The sequence below is a fragment of the Notamacropus eugenii genome, chromosome 5, assembly GCF_028372415.1.
Source record: "Notamacropus eugenii isolate mMacEug1 chromosome 5, mMacEug1.pri_v2, whole genome shotgun sequence".
In the NCBI taxonomy this organism is placed as follows: domain Eukaryota; kingdom Metazoa; phylum Chordata; class Mammalia; order Diprotodontia; family Macropodidae; genus Notamacropus; species Notamacropus eugenii.
In genome coordinates, this window is record NC_092876.1 from 36,605,918 (window position 1) to 36,617,461 (window position 11,544).

Consider the following 11,544-nt stretch of genomic DNA (forward strand, 5'->3'; position numbering starts at 1 on the left):
GTGCCTCTGTAGGGTGGGGAATCAGATGGCTCTTTCCAGTCCTATGCTCTAATGGAGCATGTCTTTGGATTGTGATATGTATGTATGTGTGTGTGTGTGTGTGTGTGTGTGTGTGTGTGTGTGTTTTGCCTTTCTTAATCACATTCTGAATTTGATCATTTTTTTTCCATATTGAAGGCAGAAAAACTGATCATTTCAAATTTGGGGACTTGAATAAAATCTGTTTTTCTAAATGAACAAGGTCATCAGAAAGTTTGGGCAGTTGTTGATGATATGGTGGTGTTAAGAAACTGGGTGCAACTCTTGACGTCAGCTCCACCCAATGACTCTTAAAAGAGCAGTGACTCTTAAAAACCAGTGCACAGATACCTGCAAATCCTAACTTTTTGTGGTATTTGTTGGGTGGACCTTTCAGAGAAATTTGACTCTCCCATTTAGTTCAAACTCATTTGAATATTGGGTCTAAACCTGTGATCTCATCAGTATGGGAGCTCCTTTCACAGATGTAGACACCACAATCCCTCTATAATGTAAGGTTTTAGAGGGTGGTTCCTGGTATACTGAGAGGTCACGTAGCTGGTCTGTTATACATCAGGCGGCCGATTTGAACCCAGGACTTTCTGACTGTCCAAGGCCAGACCAGCCTGTTTCTTTCTCTCTCTCTTTTTTTTTTTTTTTGCGATGTTAGTGTTACTTAATTGTTCTGTTTTCCCAAGACTACTCATTTTAATCAAGTGTTCTGTTTGCTGTGCTGGGCGGTTCTCTGCAGTAGCCCCCGGCTCATGCTTTCTCCACCTTTCTGCAGTTTTTATTCATATAAGAGTTTCGAGAATGCCGTGGCACCCAACGTGGCGTTAGCTCCTCCCGCACAACAGAAGATTGTGAGCAGCCCTCCCTGCACCACCATTGTGTCCCGGGCCCCTGAGCCCATTCCCACTTCCATACAGCCCCGGAAAAGAAAGCTGCCTATGGAGAATCCTGGCGTGCCGGAGCCCTTGGTCCCTGTCACAGCCCCAGAAGATGAGAAGGATTCCGAGGCAGACGTGGAGGTGGAGAGCAGAGAGGAATGTAAGTGTGAGTCCACTTTTCTCTTTTCCTCCCAAAAAAAGGTGTCCTGTTCAAGAAGAGACTTGTGTGAGTGCTTGTGGGCACGTGTATGAATATCCGTGTGATCATGTGTCTGTGTGTGTGACTGAGTGTACAGGTGTATGAGCGAGTGTGAATGACTAAGTCTGTGAGTGGGGATATCGTGTGAGTGCTTATGGACACAAGTGTGTGAATATCTGTGCTCGTGTGTCTGTGTGTGTGACTGAGTGTATGATGTATGAACGAGTATGAATGACTGTGTGAGTGTGGATATTGTGTGAGTGCTTATGGACACAAGTGTGTAAAGGTGTGAGTGTAGGAGCACCCTGTGCCAGGAGTGACCCCCCTGGGGCTCAGGATGTCTCGGCCTGGGAGGACGAGGTGATGCTGCAATGTGCTGCATGAGCCCTTTGTTGGAAAGTGCTTGCCAGAGTGGAACTTTTGCTGTGAGATTCGAGGCCATTGTTTTAACGTTGGCTCTTTGGTTTATCTTTGTTTCCAGTCACTTCCTCCTTGTCCTCGCTCTCTTCTCCATCCTTTACCTCATCCAGCTCAGCCAAGGATATGAGCTCTCCAGGAATGCAGGCCCCTGGTGGTGGTGGTGGTGGTGGCAGCGGCAGCGGAGGTGGCGGAGTCAGCGCTTCTTTCGAGGCTGTGGCCCATGCCGAATCCCACAGCAATGGGCTGGAGGCTGAACTGGAGCATCTGAGGCAGGCCCTGGAAAGTGGTCTTGACACTAAGGAAGCCAAAGAAAAATTCCTTCATGAAGTCGTGAAAATGCGAGTGAAGCAGGAGGAAAAGCTAAATGCGGCTTTGCAGGCCAAGCGCAGCCTTCACCAGGTAAGAGGGGAGTCAGTCCTGGGCCAGAATGTTGTGTAAGGCAGCCCTCTGAGCTGATCCGCCACCCCTGGCCCCTGACACTCAGGATGAGGACCTATGCCCTGCTGGAGAGCCCCAGGCCCCATTCCCTGCATAGGTTCCCATGACCTCTGGGGAGGTACAGAGAGACTGTCTTCACCATGTCTCCACCTGCCCATCGTGATCCTCTGTTAGTGAGTCGCCCCCTCGGCCGGCTGCCTCTCTAATGAAGCCGGAATGTTTTTCTGTTCTAATGAGGCCTGGGCTATTTTTAGTGCAGGGAGTGTGGAGCAGCTGCGGCAGAGAGAATCTCACACTTTAACTGTGTGCGTTTGCCAAAAGTGGGTACACTGGCTTACCCGCCGACAAGGAAGGCCTAGCTCCCAGGGCCTGTTGCATGTGCAGCAGATGATTGATTTCTTAAAGCTTTGAAGAAAAAGACTGGTAATGACCAGCTCCTTGGCTCTGATCATTCCCTACAGAAGAAGAAACATTCATGAAAAGAAGAGCCACAAATGATTGGGGTCATCCATGCTGCCATGGGCCACGTAGAGCCCCCTCTTCGAAAATGTGTCCTCTTCTGCCCACAAATATTTTCATTTTGTCAGCCACCCTCTTCCCTGCCCCCAGCCACCAAACCAACCAACTGGCATCCCATGATGCTCCTTCTAAGTCTATTAACCATTGGCCTGCAGCTGGGGCTCTTGTTTCCAAACAAGCTCATAGAGCTGCTTTCTCCCAGGCTTTCTCGCCTTTCTGAATTTGCACCCCCACTGCCCAAACTCACTCCCCCCGCTCCCATAAGCAAAGCCAACATCTTAATAGTAATTAGGAAGTTAGAGTTTGGGGGTTTCTTATCTAATTTTGTGGGGAGTCAGGGCTCTTTTCAGTCCTTTGCTCTAATGGAGTGTGTCTTTGGATTGTGATACACTTGATTGCACACATCCATCATTTTGAATTCATTTGGGTTTTTGCTTTTTTTTTTTTGTTGTTGACACAAATGAGGTGTGGTCTGGAGGGGAGGATGCCCTAGAAACTCCAGAATATAAGACTGCAAGGTTGTGTAATGAGATGAACAGCGCTGGTGATATTGAGAGCTAGGGTGTGATTTGAGTGTGGGTGTACCTACCAAAAAAAATTGTAAATAAAGTCTCAGAACATTTAGCACTTAGGGGTTTGGTTTTTTAAAAATTATTTCCTAGGGTGTTTAGAACTCTGTGGCCCCCCAAACGCTGTGAAATTAACACCTCTGTCTAGCGCCGTGTGGCAATGAGAGATTGTCTGACAACTCTGTGGAAAGTTTAACAAGTAGAATGGTTTTAGCCCAGTACAATGCTGTCAGCATTTCATGTTCCAGAATTTAAAAATTGACATCAGTATGTAGTTTGGTTTACTTCCAGTAGGTCCTGGCAAATATTTTTATTTTAATCTGGCTTAAGGTGTGATTTCAAATGGGGAACATTAACTAAATGTTTTTTGGAGGGTGGATGGCATGGGGATTAAATTACCAAGGCTTTGGTGAAAACTTGGGTTTAGGGCACCTCACTCAACAAGTTGTCAGTATTCAGAGATGTTTTCCTGCCCCCACCCCCGACCCTGACACAAGCAACAGTCCTTCTGGTAATCACACCAGAAGCCCTTTGATGCCAAGGACAGTCATGGTCTCTCATTGGGCCTGACCTAGGATGACGGTCATGGATTCCAAGGATGACCATCATCTCTTGTTTGGCCTCATCTCAGACAGAGGTCTTTTTACATGTAGCAGAAACATAAGGAAAGGGGCATCTTTCTGCAGAACAGCTTCTTTTGAGTTTTCTGGCTTGGCTCAGCCATAGATGGAGGACATTTTTCAGTCCCCCCAATTTCACCTTCCTCTAGTGGACATGAAGATGTTATGTCTTCTCCCTCATTTCTCTCGTTTGCTCCTTTCCTCATTCTCCACCCCACCCCACCCCACCCCCATACCTATGTGCACAAAGGCCCGTGGGCCTGGCTGGAAAGTGAGGCTGGTCAAAAATCTCTGCTGGCCCTTTGAGAGCGTCACCATTTCAGCTCAGCAAAGTGTCATTTTTGGAACAGAAAATGTGATTCTTAAAGGAAACTGGGACCAAAATTTAAAAAAAATTGTCCCTAGAAACCAATGGAATGTCAGTGCAGAAAGACTTGTGTTACAGCCTATAAAATGTGCCCTGCATTTAAAAATTTGAGGTATTTAATTATATAAACAGTGTTTTGTTTCCATCTTGTCTATACCAGCTCTTTTCAGGGGGAGTTGTGTAGAGAGGGATGTGGTGTGGCCTTTGTTGACCAACTTGGGTCTTAGGGTAGCAGGAGGGGAGACCGAGGACTGGTCCTGCAGTCTGCTGGCCAGCTGGCCACTCCCAGAAGGAGGCAGCCTGAGGATGGGGGGGGGTCACCTGGGACTTGGAAAGCATGCTCACTTCCCTCTCCTTTGTGCTTTGGAGGAGCTCGAGTTCCTACGGGTGGCCAAGAAGGAGAAGCTTCGAGAGGCCACGGAGGCAAAGCGCAACCTGCGGAAAGAGATCGAGCGCCTGCGGGCTGAGAACGAGAAGAAGATGAAGGAGGCCAATGAGTCCCGGCAGCGGCTCAAGCGGGAGCTGGAGCAGGCCCGGCAGATCCGCGTGTGCGACAAGGGCTGTGAGGCCGGCCGGCTGCGGGCCAAGTACTCTGCCCAGGTGAGTGGCCCAGGCCCCCTGGATGGAGCCTTCTCCCTGACACTGGTCAGGTGGGCATTGTGGGCTACCTTGTTGCAGATAGATGAGCAGACTGAGGCTCTGGCCCCAGGCCCATGAGGACTAGCATCTGGGCCCTGGGCAACTGACTCCCCAGGTAACCCCAGGCTCACTAGGTTGGGGAAGAGACTCCTCTGCCTGTGGTGGGTGTGGCTCTTTAATGGAGATGGTGTGAACTTCCGGAGCAGGAAGGGGCAGGGGGGTGAATTGTGTGGCTGCCCCACAGGAAGGGAAGTGCTCTCCAGACTCCGGCGTCTCCTCTCCCTGATAAGGGGGGTCCAGACTAAACAGGGCAGGCAGAAGGGCGCCTGAGAGCAGAGGCCAGGGTCTGAGGGCCACTGAGCAGGTGGGGCCAGCCAGCCCCTCCGCTGCCTTGCCCCCATTCAGGTCTCGCCTTTGCAGGTGTCTTTTTCTCTTCCCTCTGAGATATTTGTGCCAGCGAGACTGGTCCTCTTGTCAGTGCCCGCAGCTTATGAAGGATTGGGCTGCACTCCGTCCTGGTGTCTTGTGCCTTTGCCAGGGGGGTGCCATGAGTGAAACCTTGCTTGGCACTCGGTGGGCTCCCCCCACTCACTCTTTTCTCCTCAGTTTCTCCAGGAGATATAGCATCTAACTGGCACAGGTTGGGTGGGGGTCAGCACACAGAAGCTGGGAAGGGTATTTCAAGCTTCATGAGCTTGGGGCTGAGTGTTGTGTGTGTGAGCCTGCCGAGGGTGCAGCTGCCCGGTGCCTGCAGCCTGAGTCTGCCAGAGCTGATTCCCAGCTGTAACAGACTTGGTACATCTAAATTGTGCCTTAACTCCTTCCACCGGGGAGGTTCTGCCACCGCCTCCTTGCGTATCCTTTTCCAAGAGGAGCCTGCAGAGAGCTGTGACTGAGCTCCCACAGCCCCTCTTCTGGCGTGGGCTGGAGCCTGAGGCTCCACCACCCTTGAACAGAGGGGTGCCGGTCTCCAGGGCTGGGCAACCAGAAACGTGCCATCCCTTTCCAGTACCATGGCCAGCCACCGAAACTCCTCTCTCCATCTATGCAGTGGTTGGCATAGGGCCTTCTCTGGTCATCAGATGGATGACAAGTCCCTGCCTTGGGAGGCAGAGGCGGACCGAAGCCCCACCTGGCAGGGTCCTCCGTGGGTGCGGGCCCCCCTCTCCCAAGCCTGGCTCACACCCGCTCCTTTGACTTTCAGATCGAGGACCTTCAGGTGAAGCTGCAGCACGCGGAGGCGGACCGGGAGCAGCTCCGGGCGGACCTGCTGCGGGAGCGGGAGGCTCGGGAGCATCTGGAGAAGGTGGTGAAGGAGCTTCAGGAGCAGCTGTGGCCCAAACCCAGCCTGCAGGCCGGTGGCGGCCACCGGAACGAGCTGGACGAGCTACCGCCAGAGCCCCGAGCCTGACTGCCCTCCCTCTGCCCCGTGGGCACACGCCCGCCCGCGCTGCGGGGCACTGAGCTCCGACCCGGACTGCCCGCCGAAGCGCTGAGCTCCGCGCCCCGCGGACCGACCCGACCCGGACCGCGCCCCGCGGACCGCCCCGGACCGCCCGCCTCCCGCCCTATAGCACAACATCTCTCCGTGCCTCGAACACCGCCGCGTGTTCCGAACTGCCCCTTCGGGCGCCCGGCTGTCCCGACACGCAAACTGTGTTATAAGCTATTTAAGACAGTGACGGACTTGGTCATCCGAGACGGACACCTTTTTTACAAGTCACTTTTGCAAGCCCACGAACACTTGGTGATGCACAATTGGGACGAGTGGTTCCACGCGGGGAGGAGCCCCCGCTCCCGCAGCGCCCCGCGTGGGGAGCCTCCCGGGGGGCCCCTCTCGTGGTCTGACTGGGAGATTTGAGTGAGTTTCTGTTTGGTTCTTTTCAGTCTTTATTTTTAAGTGACAAGTACCCGATTTTCCAGCACGGATGCTAGAAGAGTGTGTGGGGGAGAGATGAACTGAGAAGCTGCCCAGCCTTACTGAAGATGTACGTTAGGGCTCCCCATGGTCACCCCGAGTCCGCAGATGGCTGCGGGCTGCCCCCCGTCGTGCCCGGTGCCCAGGAGTTGCCCCAGGACAGTGGCTTCCTTTTTGTTTTTTTACTGGATCGCGCTCTTTGTTACATCCCCTTCGTCATAAAGGACAGTATTTATCTCCCCAATTGTTCAGGTCGCCCCTGCCCGAGTCGTCCGAGTGTCCAGCTCTGCCCTTGCTGCTCTGAATGATCGGTGGCCATGCCTTTCAGCGTGACCAAGGGGGCTGCTTCAATTCTGGGATCCCCCGAGACCCCACCCCTGCACCGGAACAAAACGCAGCAGTACATCATCCCTGGTCGGGGGGCTGTTTTCTGTCTGTCTGTCTGTTTGAACTCATCCTTAGACTGCACTTTGTTGAAAACTCCCTGTCTTTCTCTTCCCACTTATCAATCAGCTTGCGTTAAAAGGTTTTCTCTTTTAAAATAGATTGTACCAATGTTCTCAAACAGATCCTATCCTAGCACTCAAGTGCTTAGAAAATTCCCTTTGGTGCTTGGTTGAACAAGGGACACATAAGAAAACAATAATGATGTAAAACCTGAATCTTGGGGGGTTGTCATGTGCCTTCCTGCGTCTTGTACGTTCAACACTGACTTGTGACTCCCCCCCGACCCCAACCCCCAAATACCTATCAACAGTATAGAGAAACCGAATCGACCAGTATCAAAAGAATTTCATGCTTGCTCAAAAGCATTTATTCCAGATAATCTCATTTGCTTTCAGCTGTTTGTGCAAATTTATAGGTCTGTGATGCCCAAGCTTGAAAGCGATTTTCCATAGACAGGAGGTGGCTTCCCATCTTAAGATTGTAGTATTTATTTACATAAAAAATAAGATTTTACAGGAATTCTATGCTAACCACCATGGTGACTATGAACATTAACAGGAGGTTAATGTGTTAGGTGCAAAAAAAAAATCATTATCAATATAGCTCGGGAAAGCAACAGCAACAAATGGCTAAACCCACAGAAATTAGACAGAAAAGAGCATTGGCAGGTTCCCCCTCCCCATCCTCTGATATTGGGGGTCCTGGTTCTGTTGACGTGGCCCCTTCTCACGTGCAATGCAAAGGAACATTGTTGATACAGCGTTTTATGTGGGATCGTTTTTGTTTTTGTTTTTTTGCTTCTTTGTATGTTTTTCTTTTACAGTTATTAAAAATTCATATGCATGGAATTAAAAAATCTCTGCCATATGTATATTCATTAATGGGCATTATTACCAATTTGTGTAAAGGGTTTTATTTTGTTATGCAATATGCAGAATACCGTTTCAGGCTTAGGTGTTTCCAGATTTGTATTTTTCAGCTATTTCTTCAAGGGAAACTAGCGATTGAGTTTTAGCAGTGCTTTTAGGTGTGTTAGCGTATATGTGTCTCGGTGCTAGGTTGCCAAGTCAAGAAGTTACACAGAGAACAAAAAAAGGCTTTCCCGTGGGCCTGGGTTTGCTTGAAGCACTGTGCTCAGGGAGGGTGGCAGGGGCTTGAACTCTGCATTCTAGACTCAGGTGTGAGAAGGTGGTCCTCCTTCCCCCTCCCCGCCCCAACAGTGGATAAAAAACCCTTTTCACTTCCAGGTGAATGATCCTGTCCCCCACCCTCTGGTGGATATCTCCCCTCCCTCCCCATTTTCTTCCAAGAAAGTGCATGTTCCCACCCCAAGCCAGCCTTGTTTCTTGAAAATTTAGTGAGATCCGAACACTTTGCAGTAACTTGTCCCAAAGAGGAACGGGTTAGATCACACCCCACCTGGTGATCCTGACAGTATTGAGTTACTTGGCATCAGATTTTTTTTTTTTTAAGGCCAAATTTTCCTCTTGAGAGCATTCACACTAATTCTGCTGAGTGTAGGCTGCCCACGAAATGCAGCTGTTCTGATTTCCTGATAATGGGTTTATATCAGAGCAAGGAAATGTTGACTTTTCTTCCCTTCCCACCCCCCACCCCCCAAGTTAGCGTATGCAGTCCCATGCAAAACCTTTTCACATTAAAGTTGTTGATAAATAGAATTCAATCTTATTTCGCAGATGATACGGAACGATGTGAACCAACTATGGGAACAAATTCTCCTCACCAGCACCTTATTGTTAGGTTGTTTTTCAGTCAATTAACGTTCCATTTTTTTTTCCCAGAGTGCACAACCCCAAATTGGGTGACTTGTGATTGGACCCTTCCCCCACCTTCGTTATTTTGTTTGGTAAGAGTAGACTCACTTGGAACGGACTCTGATGTGTCTGGGCGCGAGCCCCTCGACACACAAATGAGAAGTTCTTTGCCAGATTTTGAAGCTGCTAATGTACATGTTTCTAATCCTAGGCCTTGTAGGAGCAGCTAACTCCTGCTGCACTGGCAGCCTTGGGGGAGGAGGAAGAGGAGGAGGAGGAGGAGGGAATTGGTTCCCTGTGTGATTTCTGTGTATGAAGCATTTTTATACTGCAGCCGAACGAGGTCCCTTAGAGACAGAACTGCTCAGTTTTTACTCCACTTTGCAGCTGCAGCTTAAGTTTTTTTTAAGAAGGGAGAAGAGGTGTCTTGTAGGCTGTTGACTCTCCCTATACTTAAATATATAACCTAGATAATTGTATATTCAGTTTAATTACTCATTGTTTCTATACTGAAAGAAGACTTAACGAAGGGAAAAAACCGACAGCAATAACATTCATATCTATGGAGCAGCTAACTAGTACACATGATATCCTGCTTTTCATACAAAACTAGCCAATATGTAAAAAAGAAAAAACAACAAAAAAATTCAACATGTAAATACTTTTTTTTCCTTCATTTTACACTGTTGTATTATAAGTGTATATGGTGGTTCCTTTTTCAGAAACTTTCTTACTTGGTAGTTTTCTGAGTTGTGTTTTTAACAAAGAAAAAAATTCTTTGCCTGTCTGTTGGGGGGTTGGAAAACACTTTTGGCAAGTTTTCAGTGTGGGTTAACATTTTCCATCTTTTATTTCGGGTCCTTATTTTCATGGTAAAATATTTTATTATTAAAGATTAAATTCTCTTCCCCCCCCCCCAAAAAAAGTCCACGTTTTTGAGGGAGGCATTTTTGTTTGTCAGAAGTCATAAATGACTTTTTTTTCAATTGAGGAAAAAAAAAATCTTCATTTATAATAGCCAAGAGCATTTCAGCACATTTCTGTTCTGTTTTCTCCTATGCTGCTGCTAATGACAATATTGTGACTTACCCTGCTATTCAAGAACTATTTTTATGTAATTAATGTATGCTTTCTTGTTTATAAATGCCTGATTTTAAAAAAAGAAAAAAAAAGAAAGAAAAAAGCTTGGCATATTTATCTATCTCGTTGTGTACCTTGCTGGTCCTTTCCCCCTCCCCCTTGAAACAGATAATATTGTAAAATAAAGGCCTCTATGAGAATATGTATGAAAATAGCTCTGCTTATATACCAGTGACTGAATGTACAGTGTATAGACGCATTACCTAAAATAAACAAAAGTGTTTGGTTCCACTATTTCCACATTACAGAATTTTCTGTTTGCTTCCTTTTGGGTATTTGGGACCAGCTCAGGGTTAGAAGCAGGGCGGCTTCTTTCTGTCTTCTCTGTCTCCCCAACTGATGTAGATGGCCCCCCGTAAGCAAGGTTCTAACTGAATCCAAAGCTCGTTTCCCTGGCTCATCTTCCCATTCAATGATCAGTCTCTTTCGAGGTCAACAGGTGGCCTGGGAATTTTTCCTTCCAGCTCTTGTTTTAATGCCTGGAATAACCCCGTTGTTGTTCCACATGGGCTGATGGGGCTCTAATTTAGAATGTTAGCAAAGAAGGAATCTATCTTCCCTTAAGCCCCAAGTCCCTTTTCTCTTTGGGTATGGCCCAAAGTGAATGAGGTCTATAACATTATCAAAATCCTGACCTGACTGGAAGCAGGACTATTTTCAGAAAAAGGCAGGAGGGAAGAATGATTATTTACTGGTGTGACTCTCTCCTAAGGTCTGTAAATGCCCTCTTTCTACAGGGCACTGAAGAAGAGGATGAGAGAGTGACATGGGGTCAGCACGGAGGCTGAATTCATGGCAGGAACCACTAAGGCATCATAAGATAGCTCCTCCATTGCAGGCAGGAGGGAGCAGGTGTGTGGAGGAAACAAACAAAACATAGGAGATGGAATCTCACTTCAGAGAGCATCTCATCGTCTTGACACCCCCCCCCCCCCAAGATTCATGCCTTTTAATATTTTAATCACTAGGGTTGCTTTTCTATTAAAGTACAAATTATCCTCCAGGCTTCCAGGGATCCAGCAGCAAGAAGGCTCTGGTCCTTCTACCAAGAGGGAGAGTAATTAGCGATTGAGAAAGAACTGAGCTGAGGGAAACTCCATAGGAGGGAGTAAAAGTTCATTTGGGTTAAGGGAGAGATTTTCAAAGTATAGCTCACTGATTTCTCTAGTTAACTGTACACTTCCTGCACGTGCTTTCTCATTTGCTTCCCTTGTACTTTGACATTTATTAATTTTTTAGAAGTTTCACATCTTGGGTTTTCTTGGAAGGGCTAGCTGGAAAACACCACCTTTTCTTTTGAGGAAGCCGTAAATGGCAAAGAGAATGAAACATAAACTTCAGTTCTAGCGTAGGGGCTTTATGAGAATTACCCTATTAGGGACCAAGATTTTAAATGTCCAGGACTCCATTGCAGAGTCTTCCTCAGTGGGCCAGTTGGCAGTGGGTTTACCACTTAAGGGTTACCAAAGCCAGCTCCATCTAAGATTAGCCTATGCAAAAATCCCATCCTCTCCTCTAAAGCCAAATGGAAGTTATTTAGGGTTAAACTGACCGCTATTCATTTACATGTTAATCCAACTATTTT

At 48.0% G+C, this 11,544-nt stretch overlaps 1 protein-coding gene across 2 annotated transcripts in view; it reads left to right on the forward strand.

Moving 5' to 3' along the window:
- Positions 1 to 10,193, forward strand: part of SKI (SKI proto-oncogene) — a 134,032-nt gene extending 123,839 nt beyond the window's left edge. The window contains exons 4-7 of one of the 2 annotated variants that reach the window (XM_072608576.1): positions 770 to 1,074; positions 1,589 to 1,926; positions 4,410 to 4,640; positions 5,884 to 10,193. In XM_072608576.1, coding sequence (XP_072464677.1) covers positions 770 to 1,074; positions 1,589 to 1,926; positions 4,410 to 4,640; positions 5,884 to 6,090 — 1,081 coding nt within the window. In that variant the 3' untranslated portion in view covers positions 6,091 to 10,193. The remainder of the gene's footprint in view (positions 1 to 769; positions 1,075 to 1,588; positions 1,927 to 4,409; positions 4,641 to 5,883) is intronic. The other variant, XM_072608578.1, reaches the window with a different exon arrangement.
- The last annotated feature ends 1,351 nt before the right edge of the window (positions 10,194 to 11,544 follow it).